This window comes from Helianthus annuus, chromosome 17 (genome assembly GCF_002127325.2).
Source record: "Helianthus annuus cultivar XRQ/B chromosome 17, HanXRQr2.0-SUNRISE, whole genome shotgun sequence".
NCBI classification, from domain to species: Eukaryota; Viridiplantae; Streptophyta; class Magnoliopsida; order Asterales; family Asteraceae; genus Helianthus; species Helianthus annuus.
In genome coordinates, this window is record NC_035449.2 from 9,076,723 (window position 1) to 9,097,438 (window position 20,716).

Below are 20,716 nucleotides of genomic sequence, written 5' to 3' on the forward strand. Positions count from 1 at the left end.
TCCACGGACCATGTGTTTTAAGGCTCAATATCAATTATTATTGCAATGCAAGGAGATATAGAGCACTTATTCAGGAATCATTACATCCAGTATCTAGTTAAGTACAACACTAGAGGCAGCAGGTACATACTGCGCCATAACAACGAAACACTACCGAATCTGCATAACTTCGTAACTGTGAGAAATACGAAGAGGAGATTGCTTCGAAACGGGCCTGTCTTCCGACCAAAGCTCCAAATTTACAGTCCCAAAATCCCAGTGTATAAGACACTTGTAAACCTGGTCAATGTTGAATTTGTTGACCAAACCCAACCCAAGGCATTTGTCAACAAGCATCCATTCACCTGAACAGATAATATTAGTATATTATTATATACACAAAAGTAATCAACTTTATATAAAACAAAAAAAAAAACAATTTATTAACTTTACCGTTGGGACGGAGATCTCCTTCATATAGCTGCTCGCCGGATTCTGGCCATACGTCATGTTTGGACCCGTTGATGGAGGTAAATGAGATGTAAGATTCGGTTGGGTGCAATAGGCTAAATGTTGGATGTATTCTTAAACAAACAAGCCTAGAAAATTATGATTATATATGTCACAGATTAGCGTAAATGACTTATATAAATTAACAAAAAAAAAAAGAGTAAAATGCGATTTTCGTCCCCAAGGTTTGGCCAGTTTTGCGAATTTCGTCCAAAGGTTTGTTTTTCTGCATCCGGCTCGTTAACTCCATCCATTTTTCTCCATTAAGTCAGGGGTATTTCCGCTTTTTTGCCAACTTAAACGGCAATTCGGTCTTTTTCACTTTATGTAAAAAGACTAAATCCACCCCAAAATGACTGAATTGCCCTTTAAGTTAACAAAAAAGACAGAAATACCCCTGACTTAACCGAGAAAAATGGATGGAGTTAACGAGCTGGATGGTAATGGCAAGATACCAAGCGTTTTGGACCCAGATGCGGAAAAACAAACCTTTGGACGAAAGTCGCAAAACGGGCCCAGGGACAAAAATGGCCTTTTACTGAAAAAAAATATAACATACTGTCAAAACAGACCTTGAAAACCCTCCGGAACCAGCACCAACATTGCACGCTACAAGGCTCGAATCAATATTAAAAACTTTCGGGTTATCTCGTGAGATCGATATATTTCTTTCAATAGCTAATCCGCCTCCAACGTCACCTTCCATTTTTAGAGATTCAATCTCTCCCGCCTGCTCAAGATCTCGACTGTAAAATTGGAATTATTATTTTTTACTATTTAGAAAATGTTTTTCCAAGATTAAAAAAGGATTAAACTATGAACTATCAACTTACTCAAGAACAGTATATTGTTCCGTACAACCAGCGGAACGGTACTCAGTACCACTGTATTCTTCATACCCGTTCATTTCTACCCGACTATGAAGCCATTGAGTTTCTGTCACAAATTATAAATTATTGTATCTTATCATGGTTTTAAAAAACGGTTGAGGCGTGCGCCTCGAGGCGCGCCTCAAGGCGAAACGGCCAAAAAACGATTCTGAGGCGCGCCTCAGGGGGTTTCTACTGTTTATGCGCCTCAGAAGGGGCTGAGGCGCTAAAAAGGCTGCGCCTCAGGTGCGCCTCAGGGGTTTTAGATATTTGTTTTTGATGTTTTTGCGTTTGTGTCAATTTCAAGCAATTTATGTCTTTTTTATGTGTTTTTTGATTATTTTGATGAATTTGATGATGAATTTAGTTAGTATTACTATTTTTATAAGATATATAATATTTATATTTATTTTTTAATTCCGCCCTGGGCTTACGCCTCGGTTCGCCTCGTCGTGAGGCGAAGTGAAAACGCCTCGAAACTCGTTTCCGCTTTTATAAACCTTGTATCTTATAGTTAATAGAAGTGTTTGGACGATAATAAAATGTGACGAGTTGATTATATTTACTTGAAGGAAGGTGGTCCATAGATATAATTCGGCCTCCGATCCAAGGGACCACTTTGAGGGCCCATTCACCACTTTTAATTTCGACAGGAATTCTCGAAAGCTCAACCCCTTTAGGTCCAGACGGCTTCTCAACATCCGGAATAAGCTTTGCGGTTTCTGCATTTTAAATTATATAATAAGGAGTTTATTACAACAAGATGCAACCGCATTTTAAATTAGAGTTAATTGCCCGGATGGTCCTTGTGGTTTCATGTTTTTTCACGTTTAGTCCCCACCTTTTGGAAATAGCAGGTATGCTCCCTATGGTTTGTCATTTTGTTACTCGGATAGTCCCCAGACATTTACTCAGGGGACTATCCGAGTAACAAAATGACAAACCATAGGGAGCATACCTGCTATTTCCAAACTAACTGACATCTACTCAGGGGGACTATCCGAGTAACAAAATAACAAACCATAGGGAGCATACCTGCTATTTTCAAAAGGTAGGGACTAAACGTGAAAAAATGTGAAACTACAGGGACCATCCAGGCAATTAACTCTTTTAAATTATATAATAAAGAATTTATTGTCATTGTATATCTAATGAAAACATACACAAAGTATCTTAAAAATGCATACTTACCCATGCGGGTCTTGTAATTATTCTTGCTAGCAAAAATTAGTTTCGACACTTCGTTTTCTGAGGGCATAACGATCTGCAGATCTTCTCCATCAATACCCCATGCGTCGACCTGAAAGCGGAAAGTAAAAGATAATAAACCAATATGGAAAAAAATAAAAATAGAAAATAGAAAAATTAGATACAAATAAAACCCGTACCATAGCTCCTTCACCTAATAATAGGTGTACATGTAAGCGGCGATTTGGCCTCGCCCACAATCCTTCAGCCTTGGAAACCCTAACGGTTATAACCGAAGATTTGAGCTCAGCTATGTATGTTGTTAGGAGATAACCTCCGTTAGTATATCCGTAGCCATCACCATCATCTTCAAAGAAAACACCCTCAGCTTTACCTGCAATTACAAATTCAATTATGTAATCTATTTACAGGAGACGATTTTGATCCGTAAAGATTATGAACGGGTCGATTCTCAAACGGGTCAAAGGCACATATCGTTACCATTTTCATCCAAAGCGACAAGCAACGAAAGATCGTCATTTAGATTAGCTTCACCAACATGTTGATGAGGTGGACCAAACGGTATAATCGATCCGCCTTGCAGATACAGTGCCGGTAAATCCTGAAAAGCAACAAAAATATGAAACCGACATAATGCAATTATATAGACGAAAAAGACGTCCAAACAAATATTTTTAGAAGTTATATTACGGGATGCGAATCTTCAAAATCAAAACTCATCCAAGTGCCATTAGGCAACACATGCTGCATTTGATGCACCCCACGTTCACTCACGGTGCTGCCACATTACAACTTCAGATCATTACATATCTACGAATCGAAAGTCAAACGTACAATTATATAATCCCTATAAGAACCTTGCATATACAAGAAGTGGCCCCAACAGGAAAGAATTTTCAATTGTTCTTAATTGGAGGTCTTTGGGATCTGCAAAATAATTATGAAGTTTAAGCAACGCAAAGTCAAATTAAACACTAATAAACGGAATGTAGCATTAACGCATACCAGCAAAAAAAGCAGGTGTTGCCACAGGTAAACCTTTTGTATGTGCCAAGTAGAAAAGTGTATATATGTGTGGTATAAGGCGGTACCGCCTCTTTAGTGCCAACCGACAAACTTCCTCGCACTATGAAATGCACACAAAATTAGAAGATGAAGTATTTACCGCAATCAGATACACACACACATATATATAGGGATAGGGTAAAATGAGAACCACCTTGAGTTGAGAGAACTGAGAGAACTAGGCCAAAAAAAATAGTTTTTTCAATTTTTTTTTTCCAAAAAAAAAAATCAACTGTTTAAGGAAAACAAAAGTCGGGAGCGAAAATTTACATCACCGTAAAAAATTTACGGGTGACGTCATGCGGTTGTGTAAAATAAATTTACACGATTGTAAGGAAAATTTACATGTCCAATAAATGCCGGCTCGACAATTTTTTTAAGGTATTTTGTTGCAAGTTTAGTCCTTTACCCAAGTATTTTGTTGCAAGTTTAGTCCTTTACACCCAACAATTAACAGGGTTTTTTAACTGGGTTGGGTGTAAAGGACTAAACTTGCAACAAAATACCTAGTAAAGGACACCGCCTGTCAACATTCGTTAAAAAGGACACCGCCTGAAAAGTGGTATAAAGATAAAGGACAAAACTTGTAATTTTTCCTTTTTTTAATTCTTTTTTTTTTTTTTGACAGATGTGTTAGTTAGATGTTCATCTACATTTGTGCATAATCTGGTTGGAAAACTCGCACGGGAAGTAGAATTTCCACCGATGGTTCGTGAGTTCTCACAACTCAGGGTGGTTCTCAGGTGAACCGGATCCTATACACACACACACACACACACATATATATATATACACCTACAACTTAACTAACTAAGTCAGAAAAGGGCCCCACCTCTTCCCCGAAGGACCAAGGCTCATGATCAGTGGTTCCCTTTTCGGAATGCCCACGACAGAACGGAAACAAAGCTCCAACACCGAACCATCTTCCAAATAACTTGGGCGTTGCATTGCCCGCAAAGCCACCAATGTCTGGCCCGGAAAGCGGTTGACCACTAAGCCCCTGAACAGAAACCAAGCAAAATGTAAATTCAAATAACGTTAACTAACATAAAACACAACGGTAGTTAAAAACCGATAACATAACCTTACCAGTTGAAGCACCATAGAAATGCTCATATGTAAATGTTCCCAAGTAGAAAGATTATCCCCTGTCCACGTGGCAGCATACCTCTGACTACCGATAAACCCCGCGCGCGTAAGAACAAACGGGCGTTTATTTGGGTTAGCTAATTTCATCCCTGTGTACGTCGATTTTGCCATCAGCATGCCGTAAACCTAAATCAGATAAAACATTAGCATATGTAATAACTAATAACAAAAAAAAAAAAAAATTATTATTTAATAAACATACGGAAAAAACAAATGAACCGGCTTACGTTGTGATAGTGCGAGTGATTCTGATGACCACCGAGTTCAGTATCGCCTCTATGAATGTTACTCTCAGGCATCGTTTTTGTTATCGACTGACGAAAGGACGATAAAACCAGCGAGATGATAATTAGTGATACAGAAAGAAAACGTTTAAAACAAATGGCGTAAACTGTAAACATTACATCACCTTGAAAACAGCTGGTTCGTTCATATCATTCCATATACCGTCCACACCGTTGGATATAAAATCTTTGACTAAATTAGCCCACCATGTACGAGCTTTCTCTTGAGTAAAATCAGGGAAAACACACGGTCCGGGCCATACGTCTCCTATATTAATGGAGAAACAAACTTATGAGAATCGATATATAAATCATTTTAACGGTATATTTATTAAACGTACCAACGAAAGGCTTTCTGTCTGCTGTTTGAACCCATATGTCTTTCTCTGATCCACTTTCGTAAACGAAGTATCCTTTTTCATGCTTGATCCCGGGGTCAAGCATCCAAATAGCTTTGAAACCGGCAGCGTGAAGATCATTCGCTAGAGATTTTGGATTAGGAAAAGTCTCCTAAAACAATAATACAAAGAAACTGATACGTCGTTTCTAAAACCTTTAGTAACGGTTGGATCACGAGTGGAACATAGTCGATAATAAGGGTACATACCTTGTCGAATGTGAAACATCGAAAGCCGTCCATGTAGTCAATATCCATCCATATGACATCACATGGTATACCTTTATCTCTGAATGTCTTGGCAATCTGCACATTTTAACTCAGTAATAAACATTTAACGCAGTACCTAGAAATTCTTTTTAGAGTTAATTGCCATTTTAGTCCCTATGGTTTGGCCCATTTTGCCAGTTTAGTCCAAAGGTTTCATTTTTAACATCTGGATCCAAAAAGGTTTCATCGTTGCCATTTTGATCCAACTGACTTAACTCCATCCATATCTGTTAAAGCTGCCAAGGGCATTTTTGTCATTTCATTTTTCCTTTTATTAACCCTTTTTTCTTAATTGCTTTAACAGGAAAAATGAAATGACAAAAATGCCCTTGGCAGCTTTAACAGATATGGATGGAGTTAAGTCAGTTGGACCAAAATGGCAACGATGAAACCTTTTTGGATCCAGGTGTTAAAAATGAAACATTTGGACTAAACTGGCAAAATGGGCCAAACCACAGGGACTAAAATGGCAATTTACTCTTCTTTTTATTTTAATAGCACATTTAACATACCTCACGGACACGCGTATCAGAGTCATAGCTCCAACGACACTGTTGATATCCTAGTGACCACTTTGGTGGCATAAAAACAGTTCCTACCAACAAAAATACCAAAGACGTCACCGTAAATAAAAACGTTATAACTATAATCATATTTCATTTGTGGTTCGGATAATTACCAACTGCGTGTGACAACGATGTCAAAACATTGGTTGCGGACGCAAACGGACCAAATGTAATCACAGGATAAGGCGAAGAGGCTATTAGCTTTACTGTCGATTCTTTACGCAGATCAATCTGTTGAGTATGTAAAAAAAATACACGTATAACAACTATAATAGCAAAATGTTCAGAAAATGTAACAGTGACACGAGTGAGAAATATTAATCACCTCGCAACGTCTTGTCGTATCAGCGAGAATCCCTAACGCATCTCCGTTAGGAAGAATAGCGAGAACCCATGGATGCGATTGGTATAACGATGTTGTTCCACTTCCATACCCCCATGCATCAGTATTCCATGTAAATACCTGTGTTTATTGCATTCATCAATACCCGGCCCGGCCCGACCCGACCCAAACCAACAAAACAAGTCCAGTTATTAATTTCAGGGTTATAAGAATCGCTAAGCGCTAGTCGGCCGGTGAAGTACGACTAGCGATTAATTGGGATTAAATTTTGTATATAATTTTTAGTTGAGTAAATTACGTTTTTGGCCCCTGTGGTTATATCACTTTTACTATATTAGCCCAAAATAAGAATTTTTAACATATCTGCCCCCATGGTCTCTATAACTAACCATTTTGGCCCCTAAGTCTAACCATTTTGGCCCCCATGGTCTCTATAACTAACCATTTTGGCCCCCATGATCTCTAGACTTAGGGGCCAAAATGGTTAGTTATAGAGACCATGGGGGCAGATATGTTAAAAATTCTTATTTTGGACTAATATAGTAAAAATGATATAACCACAGGGGCCAAAAACATAATTTACTCTTTTTAGTTTAATATGTTATAGTTATATACACACATTTTTATATGTATTTTTTTAAGTAGACATGTTTAACACCTTCTTCGATCCATATTTTCAAGTAGATAGGATTAATTGCCAGAATTTACAGGTTTTGATCAAGAATCTGGCCACAATCGCTAGACTGCCGCTGATTTTTGGTCAATTAGGATTGGATTTGACCACTGTTGATCGCCTACTGCTGATTAGATGAAAATTACTCGGTGAACCTCCGACTAGCGATTAATCGGAGGCTAGTCAGGATTTTTATAACCATGATTAATTTATAAAAAATAAATAAATAATTGAAGAAAAAAAAAGTAAAAACCAACCCTTTTGCCTGTTCTTTCAAGCTGTCCACTAACTTCCCCTGTTCCATAAAATGAGGTTCCTGCCGGAAGCTAATTACCATATTCATAACCTTAAATTAGATGCTTAAACACAAAAAAAAATCTAACAAAACACAAGTTATTATTCAACATTCAACAAGGTATAGCTAACCTCAAAATACACAATTTGTTGATCGGCTACGAATTCGTAAGTCGGGATGTATGATGGAGTTTTGTGAATATGTACAAGGGGTGTGTCTCGTTCTTTGGGATTAACAAAAGAAAGACTGGGAAACGATGAGTTTCTAGCATCAGCCGAACAATCAAACCTGAAAACACCTTCTTCAAGAATCGGTTCGTACACCATTTGACCAGGTTTGACCTCCATAGATGTCCCTGCACTCTCTCCCATCTTACACCCTAATAAGATTCTGTATCTTGTGTTCTTATTGTTGTTTCTACAAAACAGTTAACCTCATTCAGTTAATTACTTAATTTCATCCCGCAATCAACTCACACCCCTATATAGTTCACTAAATACTATCTGATACAAAAAAAAAAAAAAAAAAAAAAAAAAAAAAAAAACCTTTTATTAAAGGATTTGACCACAAGATCACAAATTCAAGATTACATGATTCGAAATCAATAGTGGTCCATATTAACATCAAGATTCAAGATTTTCATATGCATAATAATGTTACACCCTAATAATAATTATGTGACTTGTGTTCTTATTATTGTTTCTATAAAACATCATCATCATCATCATACTCGGTAAATCCATCAATAGCAAAGCTAAGGTAGGGTCTGAGGAGGGTAAGATGTAGACAGCCTTACCTCTACCCCGTAGGAATAGAGAGGCTGCTTCCAGTGAGACCCCCGGCTCGATAGTAGTTTTGCATCAAGCCTTGGACACAAGGCACATAACACTCAACAATCGGGACAAAGGCCGATTAGTGCATGTACCCTTTTGTCTCTTTCGGCTATCAACGCCACCACATGATGCATGATTAACCATCCCCTTTTAACGTTATTTTCACGAAATTAGTAAAATAACGTTAAATTTAGTGCACTTCCACCCCCCCCCCCCACCCACACACACACACCCCCCTAAACTCATACCACAATCAACTCACACTTTATAGTTCACTAAACAGTATCTGATACAATAAAAAAAAAAAAACAATTTTTAAAAAAGGGGTTGACCACAAATTCAAGATTACATGATCAGAAATCAATTGTTGTCCATATTAACATCAAGATTATTATATGCATAAACAATAAGCTAAATTCAAGTTTTTATGAAACAATGAAACAATCTATCCAAACCCTTAATATGTTTGATGCGAAAATAAATGACAAATTGAGGATATGAATCGGTACCTGAGGGGATTACTGAAATTGTGAGAAATTGAATTGGTGTTCTTCACAAATTTGTTGGGGATGAGACAAGTAGGGGTGGAAATTGAAGTGGGAAATGTGTGAATTGAGAGTCTGCCGGTTATGATTACTCTCATTTGTGCTGCTACTGTTATTTATAATCGGACCATGTAATACGACATTGGGAACAGACTATTAACAGATGTATGATTGTTCAAAATAAAAATCAGATGTTCCTCAAACACGTGTGAAGGACAAACCATAGTATTTTTTTTTTAACGGCTAACTGCTTTCCACGTGTAAACCTATCCTTTCGGAGCTATGTCCAAATGCCAACTACTCGACCACCGCTAGAAAGCGTAGCATACCCCTGATGCGCAGAAACCCCGTGGAATAGGTAAAACTGGGCCCCCCTTCGACTCGAACCCGAGTAAAACCCCGGGCCAAGCCTTCACCGAGATGGGAACAACCACTGCGCTGCAGTGGAGGACCCACAAACCTCTTTTTGGACGTTGGGGAAGTTCTTAGAGCAGGAGACAAATGGTTGTGTGGCCGCTGCATGGTCATGCATGCTCTCAGTAGAGGGTGCAAGCATGATGATGAGGTCGTGTCGTTTGCCATAGTCTCGGGGGACGTGGAAGATTTCATCGTTGGGATCCGGGAACCATGTCAAGTGGTAGTTGACACAAGCTCATGTCACCCAGCAACGGTCGGGGGTGGTGTTAACCTCCTCGAGCGAGTTTTTTCCCTCCCTATTCAGACTGTCAAAAGCATTCCTCCCAGTTGTCGGCTGATGTTTGCTCAGGTTTTAACAGGTGCATTGCGTAAAGTGGTTGTGTCACCAGGATCAGTCGACAATTGGGTCCAATTACTTTTGTTGCCGCGTTGCACCTTACGGGTGGTCAGACCGTCCTCCCGACAAGAACGAAGATCAGGGAACAGGAAATCTTTGCAGTGTAATAACATCCTGCATGCGCTTACAATTTGGAAAGATGGGTCTGGTTTTGATGAATTGGTCTCGTCCCTATTGGATAGCGTGGGGGAGGCGGGGACTCTTAGGAGAGAATGCAGGACGGAGGGAGACAAAGATATGGACCCTAATATTAAGCAATGTCTCCGAAAAAGTTAGGGATGGACATTTTACGGCTGCGGTTAAGGTCCTAAGCTCCAGTGGAGTCGCCCCTCTATGTGATTCGACCTTGAAAGCTCTTATTGATAAACACCCTGTGGTGGCGCCCCCTTCCTTGCCTCCCAACCCTCACGCTCAACCCACTCTTGTTGTTGATGACGAGTGCGTGCTCAAATGTATCTGATCCTTTCCTAAAGGGACATCGTGTGGTAGGGACGGGATGCGAGCCCAACACTTGTTAGATGCTATCGGGGGTGAGGGATCAATGGCTTCCTCGGGTTTGCTAACGGCCATTACTGAAGTTGTCAACTTATGGCTTGGAGGATCCTGCCCTAAGGTGCTAGCAGAGTTTGTTGCCTCAGCCCCCCTTACCCCGTTACTGAAACCCGATAAAGGAATTCGACCTATCGCTGTGGGAGGTATATGGCGAAGGTTGGTTTCCAAGGTGGCAATGAAGAAGGTTGGGAAAAACATGGCTCGGTACTTGGGAGACTTTCAGTTTGGGGTGGGGATGTCAAACAGTGCAGAGGCGGTGCTTCACAGTGCGAACATGTTTCTCAACTCCTTTCATGCTGATGGTTCCTTAGCCTTGCTTACTGTGGACTTCTCGAATGCGTTCAACACGGTTGACCGCACAACCTTTCTGAAAGAGGTTCATCAACATTGCCCGTCAATCTATCGATGGGTTCAATTCCTGTACGCCCAGCCTGCCCGGTTGTATGTTGGTAATGAGTGTATTGGGGCTACTACTGGAGTGCAACAAGGGGATCCCTTGGGGCCCCTTCTCTTTTCTCTTGCCTTACACCCACTCATTCTCAGGGTGTGGACCGATGTAACCTCCCGTTTCATGCTTGGTACTTGGATGATGGGACGATTATTGGCAATGCGACGGAGGTTGCTAGGGCCTTAGACATTACTAACGAGGAAGGGCCATCCCTAGGACTTTACCTCAACATTAAGAAAATAGAGGTATATTGGCCGACATGTGATGGGCAGAAACTTCAGGACGGGCTTTTCCCGAAAGGGATTGGCAGACCAGAGAGGGGGGTTAAGCTGCTGGGTGGCGCTGTTAGCCGTGACCCTAGCTTCATTGGCGAGTTGGCAGGGCGGCGGGCGAAGGGGGCGGTTGAACTCATGAAACTCTTGCCATGCCTTAGGGACCCTCAATGTGAACTCCTTCTGCTAAGATCGTGCATGGGGGTTGCTAAGTTACTTTTCGGGCTACGAACTTGTCAACCTTATTTGATGGAGGATGCATCATCCCGGTTCGATGATGGCCTCCGAGAGGCTATAGAAGACATAGTCGTAGGTGGTGGCCCATTCTTTGGGGACCTCCAATGGCGTTTGGCATCCCTGCCAATGCGTCTAGGTGGTTTGGGTCTGCTCTCAGCTCGAGATGTCGGGGTTTATGCTTTTGTGGCGTCCAGAGCTCAGTCTTGGGAATTACAGGATCATATCCTTCGGAACAGTGGGGTTGTCGAGCTCGACGTGGACTATCTGCAGGCGCTTGAACGCTTAAATGTCTATCTCCCAGACTTTGATACCAGCGGTTTCTCTAAAAAGGACACCGCCCCCTCGAAACCACAAACAACTTTGGCGAATGCTCTGTTTAGCAAAATCGCTCAAAGACTGGGAGAAAATTTTGATTTGTCACCTCGCCAAAGGGCGGTGTGGGAGTGCCTGAAGGGTCCCCATGCTCAGGATTTTCTAACCGTTATCCCAATTGAGGGGCTGGGACAATGTATGTCAGCAGTAGAATACAGAGCAATCCTTAAATACCGGCTGATGATCCCTATGTATCCAGAAGATGAAACGTGCCCAATATGCCGTAAAGCTTGTATGGATAAATACGGAGAGCACGCAGTGCATTGTAAAGAGCTCCCTGGGTTCAAATATCGGCATGACTGGGTACGAGATGTTTTGTGGGACATCCTGAGAAGAGCTGGGATTTCAGCTAAGAAAGAGGCTCCTGTGAATTTCCTTACGGACCCCATGGAAGGGAGATCTACTCTGCGACCAGCAGATCTGCTCATTTTTGGTTGGGCTAGGGGGAAACACGCTTGTGTTGACCTCACGGGGGTTTCCCCTCTGGTTGGCTTAAGGGAAAACGGGTTTGTAGCTGATCAAGCAGCAAGAAAGGCAGAATCGAAGAAAGTTGACAAGCACGCTAAAGCTTGTGCAGAGAACCAGCATGTTTTTGTCCCTTTTGCCTTTGACACATTTGGCTCTCTAGCGCCAGAAGCTATCCAATTCCTGACCAGGGTCCAACGGGTCATCCACAACAATTGCTCGGCACCAAGGGGACGATATTTTGTCTTTGGCAGATTAGGGTTTGCCATTCAGAAAGGGGTGGCGGCGCAGCTTGTTGCCCGTCTACCTTTTGTTTTGATGTAACTTGGCAAATATGAATGAAAAACATATATTTATTTGCAAAAAAAAATATATATAACTAGAATTATATCTGTACGTGTGACGTCGCAGACATCATGAATACAAAAAAACAAACTATCAAAGCCAATTACCTCATCGAAACCCAAAAGCCAACAGCAAAGGCAACATAACCAATAAGAAAAACATCTCACATGAGGTTGATCTCACCATCATCGACCAGATAACCAAAAACTAACCAAAAGAGTACTTCCAAACTTCTACCAATGACAATCGCCATGTTTTTCAGATTCCAATCTGCATACAAACTACATATGATCAAGGAAATACAAAATTCTTATACAAATTAAAAGCAAAATATAAGCATAAAAACCAAAACAATATGAATAGGCTCAGAATCGTAGCAACGGAATTCGTTTTCGCTCAAATCTACTGTAACGCTCCGCATTTTTATACTTTCCTTATTTAGAAAGTGTATCAGTATTTCCTTTCCAATCTTGTAATCCGAGGCTTTAATCCTAATGAAATTCTATTTTATACATATACGTGTTACCATAATTGTATTATACGCTAAAATCTTGAATGCATATTTATACGCGAAACTGATACTTACAATACTTGTGTTTATAACTATACGCGCTTTATACTTATTTAATACGTTGTTACATTTTAATATACTTAAGCGAGTTAAAATACAAGAAAACGGCATAAAATAACCTAGTTACAAATTGCAAGGACTAAAAGTGAGCAAAACCAAAAGCTTTTCCACTTTCTTTCTCCTCCGATCACATTCCACCCCTTTTTAAACCAATCATATTTCACTCTTCTCCACCTCATTTCTCCTCCAATCACCTTCCACTTTTTTAAGTCAATCATATTTCACCCTTCCCCGCCTCCTTTCTCCTCCAATCACCTTCCACATTCATTAATTCCTAAACCCTAATCCCCACTTATAAATACAAGCCTCCACCACCTCCTAAACACTTTCCACACACTAATCTACTCTGAGACTCTCTAATCCTCTCAAGAATTCCAAGCAAGAAAGAATATTTTCAAGTTTTCTAAGTCAGTTTTCACCCACTTTTCTTCACCCCTCTCTCTCTCTATATATATATATATAACTAATTTAAAATAATACTAAATATACTTGATGTAAATATTATAGAATTAAATAATTGCTTACACATTGATAATTTAGTTGAATCTATACTATATAATAAAAGAAACCACTTTCGGGACACTTGTCATCATATTAGACCATCTCTTATAGATAATTATTATTTTAATTTAATCTCTTCTAATTAATTATAGATAACCCTCTTACTAAATATTACTTAATTTAATATCTTATATTATAGATAACCTTCCTACTAAATATTATTAGTTTAATATCTTATGGATAATTATTATTTAGTTTAATCTCCGTCACATTTATAATAGAGTAAATTACGATTTTGACCCCTATGGTTATATCACTTTTACCCTTTTAGCCCAAATTTTTTTTTAACATCTGAGCACCCAACGTCTTTTTTTCTAACCCTTTTGGCCCCTAACACTAACCTCATCCATTTACTTTTAGGGGCCAAAAGAGTTTAAAAAAAAACGTTGGGGGCTCAGATGTTAAAAAGTTCTTTTTTGGGCCAAAAGGGTAAAAGTGATATAACCACAGGGGCCAAAATCGTAATTTACTCTTTATAATATTATTTATTTGAATCATTTTAGCCCAATTTTTTTTTAACATCTGAGCACCCAACGTCTTTTTTTCTAACCCTTTTGGCCCCTAACACTAACCTCATCCATTTACTTTTAGGGGCCAAAATGGTTAGAAAAAAAACGTTGGGGGCTCAGATGTTAAAAAGTTCTTTTTTGGGCCAAAAGGGTAAAAGTGATATAACCACAGAGGCCAAAATCGTAATTTACTCTTTATAATATTATTTATTTGAACTAATTATATTTGAACGTTTTGTTTAGTTTGGTATCAAATAGATTTTACGAAACTTAAAATAAAATTAACTAATATTATTTATCATTTATACATTTACGTAGTTTTAAATAAAGAGTCAAATTTATTTAGACTTCGTCAACAAATTTCGCAACAACAGAATAATCTATTTTTATCACGAAAACTAAACTTTGTATTAATATATTAACTATTTTTATTTTCACTATATAAAATTACATCTACTCGACCCATGTAATGGATGAGGTTTTTTTAGATATAACTTTTTATTATTTGATATATAAAATTAGATTTATTCAATTCGTACAATACATGGGGTTTTTTAAGGCTATAATTTTTTATTATTTGGTATATAAAATTACATTTATTCAACCTGTGTAATAAATTAGGTTTTTTAAAGATGTATTATTTTATTATTTGGTAAACAATATTACATGTATTCAACCCGTGTAATACATGTGGTTTTAAAAAAATGAGGTTTTTAAAGATATATTGTTTTATTATTAATATATAATTTATTCAACCCCATGTAATACACGGGGTTATAATCTAGTTCCTATTATAAGCAAAACTCTGAATTCTCTTTAGAACATACAAACAAAGAAAAATCAAATATAAAAGATTAGGGTCAAGTTATTCTACAAAGGCTTTTAATTGTAAAAAGTGTATGAAGGATTTATAGAGTGACAAGTGTCCAATAACCTAAAACTAAACCCACTACATCACCACCAAAAACCTAAACACCCACCCCACCCCACCCCACCACCACCCAAAAACCTAACCCCCCCCCCCCGGCAAAAAAAACAAAAAAAAAAAAAAACTATACCTTACCAAAAAGCCCCCAAAAAACCTAACCCCCCCCCCCCCAAAAAAAAAAAAAAACCCAAAAAAAAACTAACCCCCCCACCCCCCAAAAACCTAAAAAAACCTAACCCCCCCACCCCCCAAAAACCTAAAAAAAAATCTAAAAAAAACTAAACACCCACCCCCACCCAAAAACCTAAACCCCCACCCCCACCCCCTCGGCAAAAAAAAAAAATTTCTTTTTTTTTAGGGTGGGTGATGTCGGGGGAGGGGGGGGGGGTTTAGGTTTTTGGTGGTGGTGGATGTTTAAGGTTTTTTTTTTTTTTTTTTTTTTTTTTTTTTTTTTTTGTAGTGAGGTTTTATTGTGTAGTGGGTTTTTTTAGGTTATTGGACACTTGTCACTCTATAAATCCTTCTTACACTTCTTACAATTAGGATCCTTTGTATTTGATCCTAATCCTAAAAGATTATTCTTGGGTAAGGAGATTTAAAAATAAAGAGTGAATTGCAAGTTTTGTCCTTTATCTTTAGGCCATTTTGCAAGTTTTGTCCTTTATGTTTAAATTTGACGAGTTTTGTCCTTTATGTTTAAAAATCAAGCACGTTTTACCCTTTGGGCCTTAAAAATCAAGCACATTTTGTCCTTTATGTTTAAAAATCAAGCACGTTTTGTCCTTTATGTTTAAAAAATCAAGCACGTTTTGTCCTTAAAAATCAAGCACGTTTTGCCCCAAAAGGTAAAACGTGCTTGATTTTCAAACATAAAGGACAAAACTCGTCAATTTTAAACATAAAGAACAAAACTTGTAAAATGGCCTAAAAATAAAGGACAAAACTTGCAATTCACTCAAAAATAAATTAAGATGATATTTGTTCCGTATTTTAGCTAATAATCTTGTATTCTTTGTTTCTTGGCACCACATCTCTCCTCCCCCTCCTCTCGTTGCCCGACATCACCTCTCCCACCTCCGCCTTCACCGCCGACAACACATCTTCCCTCCGCTCCTGCAACTTACCGGATTATGTTCCGATTATACTCTCTCAATCCATCATTCTCGGTGTTTATGGCTCTGCTTCCCTTCTAGTCGTTATCTTTGTTTGGATCCTCGCTGGTAATCAATTAAATTATGATAGTTTCAGTTAAATCCATATAGTAATCCGTATTCCACTGCTTAATTTCTTACTTGTACACTTATATGTGCATTTGCATTCTAATTTGTTGAAGTTATTTTGTATTCATATTTAATTGATTTTTTTTTATACATACCCAGTTGTTGTATACTGTATAGCTGATAAGTTATGCTTAATTCTAGTAAACAAATGTCAGATCTTTGTATGTTAAGTTTTTTTTAGTCAGAATTGGTGGTTTTGGATTGATTAGCCTTTATGCTTAATTCTAGTAAACAAATGTAAGATCTTTATATCATATGGGTTTGTTATAGAACAAACAGTCTTCTTCTTGTAGACTGCAGAGGTTTGATCCATCTCTTCAGCTACAGATGTTTGCAGATGTGGTCCGCAGACTGCAGACGTTTTACCTCTGAAAAAACAAACAGCACCCAAGTATTAGTAAGCATGACTTCTTTTTTCATGAGCCACATATTTACTCCATTTGGGATAACCTTCACAAAATTTGGTGGATGACCAAAAACCTTTTTGATATCAGGTTTTCTTCTTCTTATTATTATCCCACTCCATATGCTATAATGGAGGAGACAAGGTATATTTCGTATTCGAGTTAATCGTCAAAATGGTCCCTGAGGTTTGCTCACTTTTGCCACTTTAGTCCAAAATTTAAAATTTTTAAATCTGGGTCCCTGAGGTTTGCATTTTGTTGCCATTTTAGTCCAAATTTCAAAAACCTGTTTTTTTTACTGTTGCAACCAGCCTACTTTGTCCTTCTGCGCAGCGGTATTCTGGGTTCTTGATCTGAGTTTGTTATAATAACTCATAAAAATGACCAAAATACCCCTGCACAAAAGGACAATATAGGTTGGTTGTAACAGTAAAAAAAGGGAGTTTTTGAAATTTGGACTAAAATGGCAACAAAATGCAAACCTCAGGGACCCAGATTTAAAAATTTTGGATTTTGGACTAAAGTGGCAAAAGTGAGCAAACCTCAGGCACCATTTTGGCTATTAACTCTTCATATTCTTTCATAAATAGTTCTGTTGAAGATAATAAGTTGTTATATTATTTAGTTTTTGAATTGAATTTCAGATGTGCAGTTGTTACGGGAGGAAATAAAGGGATTGGATTTGAAATATGTCGCCAGCTAGCTATAAATGGGGTTCAAGTCGTATTAACAGCTAGAAATGAAAATCGAGGGGTTGAAGCTGTAGAAAAACTCAACGCTTCTGGCATCCTGAATGTCGTTTTTCACCAGCTTGACATCAAAGATGCAACAAGCATAGCAAATTTGGTTACATTCATTGAAACGCACTTCAAAAAACTCGATATCTTGGTAGGTAAAGGATCCACATATTGACATGTAAAGTGAACTTTCTTTATATCTCTAACATGATTCATGTGTTCTACACGCGGGTTATATACAGTGGCGGATCTTGGCCGTTGAACGTGCCAGGGCCGAAAGACACGGGCACTAAAAAAAGCCCGGGCAAGCCTGGGCCAAACATAGTATATATAAAATATTTCGATCGAAATGCGGAAAATTAGCACTACGGCCGAAAAACTTGCCCGGGCCGTGGCCCTGTCACAGCACCATTAAGAACCGCCCCTGGTTATATATAACCCGGCTAAAAAGCTAATATAACCTGGAACACGGAATCTAATAAGACAACCAGAAATTACAAGAGTGCTTTGGGGCGTTTTGGGGGGCTATGGCGCGATATAAGGCTCGAGTACACATAGTCTAAAACATAAGTTATCAACACGTGTTGTGGAAAAAAAATAAAGATATTATCTTTTTACAAATGCAATAAAAAATAAAGACATCATTTTTTTATAAATGCAATAAATAGCTAAAGATATCGTGTTTTTAATTCACTATAAAATATCATTTTTAACGGCGATTTTTTTGCTCATTGTGAGACTTGAACCCAATACCTCACACTTTAGAGATATCTAACTCTCATTTTGTTCAATACTCATATTTTTAATTCACTATAAAATGAAGATTTCATTTCTTAACGACGAATTTCTTGCTTCCGAGACTTGAATCCAAGACCTTACAACTCTCACTTTGTTCAATAATCGTATTTTTTAGTTCACTATAAACTAAAAATCGTATTTCTAATTCAATATAAAATAAAAATCTTGTATACAGGTAAATAATGCAGCAGAATTCGGCATTATCGACGTTGATGAAAAGAAGTTTAAAGATGGAGGAGCATTTGTAAGCATTCCTCTATATATACATTTCTGTAAATAATCATATCTTTTTTTCAATTCCATTTTGTTTTCCCTGCAAATTAACTTGTTACAAGCTTTATGTGATGGTATACAACTAGAGGCAAGTGACCGATGAGAATGTCGATAATTTAACGGGCATTTTAGAGGAACCTTATGCTATGGGAAAAGAATGTTTGGATATAAATTATTATGGAACCAAAAGAGTTACAGAGACACTTGTTCCTCTTCTCCAACTCTCTAAATCGCCAAGAATTGTGAATGTTACCTCTACTTACGGAGAGATGCGCGTAAGTTAGTTATTAGAGTAAACTTCTGTTTTGCTCCCTGTGGTTTGGTCACTTTAACGGTTTTGCCCCAAACCTTTAAAAATAGCCATTTTACTCCCTGATGTTTTGGTTTTGTTGCCAGTTTGCTCCCTGCGGGGAGCAAAATGGAAAAACAAACAATTTGGATGGAGTTAGAGGCGGGGAGCAAACTGGCAAAAAAACCGAAACATCAGGGAGTAAAATGGCTATTTTTAAAGGTTTGGAGCAAAACCGTTAAAGTGACCAAACCATAGGGAGCAAAACGGAAGTTTACTCTAATTATTATTCATATTCAGTTGAGAATGAGATATATAATGAGTGACTGATGACAAATCTTTTCTTTTTTAGTGGTTTCACAATGAGCAGTTGAAACAAGAGTTTCTTGATATCGAAAACTTAACCGAGGCAAGGATAGACGAGATTGTTGAATGGTTTTTGAGGGACTTAAAGGATGCTAAGTTGCGGGAGAATGGATGGCCTTTGACCGTCTCTGCTTATAAAGTTTCGAAAGCAGCTCTTAATGCTTATACCAGACTGATGGCAAGAAAGTTTCAAAACAATATACTTGTTAATGCGGTGCACCCCGGGTATGTGCCAACAGATATGACATCTCGTACTGGAATCCATACTGTAGAAGAAGCCGCGAATACAGTGGTAAGGGTTGCTTTGTTGCCGGATGATGGACCATCTGGTGTGTACTTTAACAAAATGGAAATAGCTCCATTTACATAGACACCATGTAGAGAACGGACCTATGGTGTCACGAAAGGGTTTTATGTGCATTATATAAAATCGAAACAAGAGTAACACCCTAGTCTTTTTTTTACTGGGACACTTATGAACAAATAAACGAAAAATAAAGCCAATATTGCTAATTCTTAGAGTGGTTAATCCAAATTTCTGTAACATTTACTCTAGGGATTTGCACCATGTCTCTTACATTTAGTGACGGCCAAATTGCGAGTGTGTCATAGGCAGGGGCGGACCCAAGGGAAGACTTGGGTGGGCGGACGCGCCCTTAATTTTTTTTTTTTTTTTTTTTTTTGTGTGTATTTTATAAGCAAAAATCCACATCGCACCCCTTAAAATTTGGTTGAACTCCTCGTTCGCACTCCTAGAAAATAATTCATGGATCCTCCACTAATCATAGGAGACCAACAACCGGTTTAATTTGCTTCCTTTTGCTTTGCCTTTTCGACCACCCGTTTTGAGATAATGTGTGTGAATGATATGTTTAAGTAACTGGTTAAGAATATTCAACTTTCAGTCACACACAATTTGATTTCTAAGCATAAGGGAAAATAAAAAATGGGATTTTGGATGCAGCTAAGTGCAAACTGCAAAGCACAAGGTTGTGTACCCAAAGGTAGATATCTGTGGCATGTTCCATCGTAGATTTATGGTGGAATCTCGTAGGGTTGCAACGAGTAACAAGTTACGGTTAAAACGGGGAAAACCATGAAAATAGGCATGTTGACTAAGGGGGTGTTTGGGATTGCGTTTTCAACCTGATTATTTGATTATTGTGTTTTGAAATCGCAAAAAATCTATTTTGAGTGTTTGGTAAAAAATTAATAAAAAGTGATTTTTTTACGTTTTGTAGAGTTCAAAACGTGATAATCCATAAGTAGGTCACCCCTTGCTGCAGGAAAACGTGATAATCCAAAAACTGATTTTTTACGTTTTCACTTATTTATTTTTTTAAAATATATATACTTGCCAAACACTCAAATGGTTGATTATCTGATTATTGTGATATCAAACAACATAATCAAATCCAAACAATGTTGATTATCTGATTATTGTGATA

General features: G+C 38.2%; 2 protein-coding genes across 4 annotated transcripts; one reads left to right on the top strand and one right to left on the bottom strand.

Moving 5' to 3' along the window:
- Positions 1–13: 13 nt before the first annotated feature.
- Positions 14–9,187, bottom strand: LOC110926530 (alpha-glucosidase 2). The gene is made up of 23 exons (XM_022170314.2): positions 8,952–9,187; positions 7,741–8,026; positions 7,572–7,640; positions 6,624–6,761; positions 6,412–6,529; positions 6,245–6,327; positions 5,673–5,768; positions 5,407–5,575; positions 5,191–5,333; positions 5,009–5,095; positions 4,722–4,907; positions 4,465–4,632; positions 3,573–3,693; positions 3,425–3,494; positions 3,258–3,345; positions 3,048–3,168; positions 2,747–2,940; positions 2,550–2,658; positions 1,925–2,080; positions 1,323–1,425; positions 1,062–1,235; positions 433–578; positions 14–344 (listed from the first exon to the last, which is right to left on the bottom strand). The coding sequence occupies exons 1-23, from the start codon at positions 9,083–9,085 to the stop codon at positions 151–153; spliced, it is 3,153 nt and encodes a 1,050-aa protein (XP_022026006.1). The 5' UTR covers positions 9,086–9,187; the 3' UTR covers positions 14–150.
- Positions 9,188–16,120: 6,933 nt separating this feature from the next.
- LOC110921308 (short-chain dehydrogenase/reductase 2b) lies at positions 16,121–19,818 on the top strand. Of its 3 annotated transcripts, none has more exons than XM_022165602.2 (7): positions 16,121–16,341; positions 16,681–16,798; positions 16,896–16,949; positions 17,450–17,693; positions 18,516–18,584; positions 18,700–18,888; positions 19,255–19,818. In XM_022165602.2, exons 3-7 carry the CDS (start codon positions 16,936–16,938, stop codon positions 19,636–19,638), a joined length of 900 nt encoding a protein of 299 aa, XP_022021294.1. In that variant the 5' UTR covers positions 16,121–16,341; positions 16,681–16,798; positions 16,896–16,935; the 3' UTR covers positions 19,639–19,818. The 3 variants fall into 3 exon arrangements, with proteins under 3 accessions (XP_022021294.1, XP_022021293.1, XP_035842547.1); XM_022165601.2 differs by having other exon boundaries at positions 16,695–16,798; XM_035986654.1 differs by having other exon boundaries at positions 16,723–16,798.
- Positions 19,819–20,716: the final 898 nt, after the last annotated feature.

What these genes read in the sequence shown, in the direction of transcription:
- LOC110926530 (XM_022170314.2), bottom strand. Translation starts at nt 9,085, where the DNA reads ATGAGAGTAATCATAACCGGCAGACTCTCAATTCACACATTTCCCACT. An exon ending in ATCACTCGCACTATCACAAC is followed by an intron (nt 4,908 to 5,008) that starts GTAAGCCGGTTC and finishes TATCTGATTTAG; the next exon opens with GTTTACGGCATGCTGATGGC. An exon ending in TATTAGGTGAAGGAGCTATG is followed by an intron (nt 2,659 to 2,746) that starts GTACGGGTTTTA and finishes TTCCGCTTTCAG; the next exon opens with GTCGACGCATGGGGTATTGA.
- LOC110921308 (XM_022165602.2), top strand. An exon ending in TCAAAAAACTCGATATCTTG is followed by an intron (nt 17,694 to 18,515) that starts GTAGGTAAAGGA and finishes TCTTGTATACAG; the next exon opens with GTAAATAATGCAGCAGAATT. An exon ending in TTAAAGATGGAGGAGCATTT is followed by an intron (nt 18,585 to 18,699) that starts GTAAGCATTCCT and finishes GTATACAACTAG; the next exon opens with AGGCAAGTGACCGATGAGAA.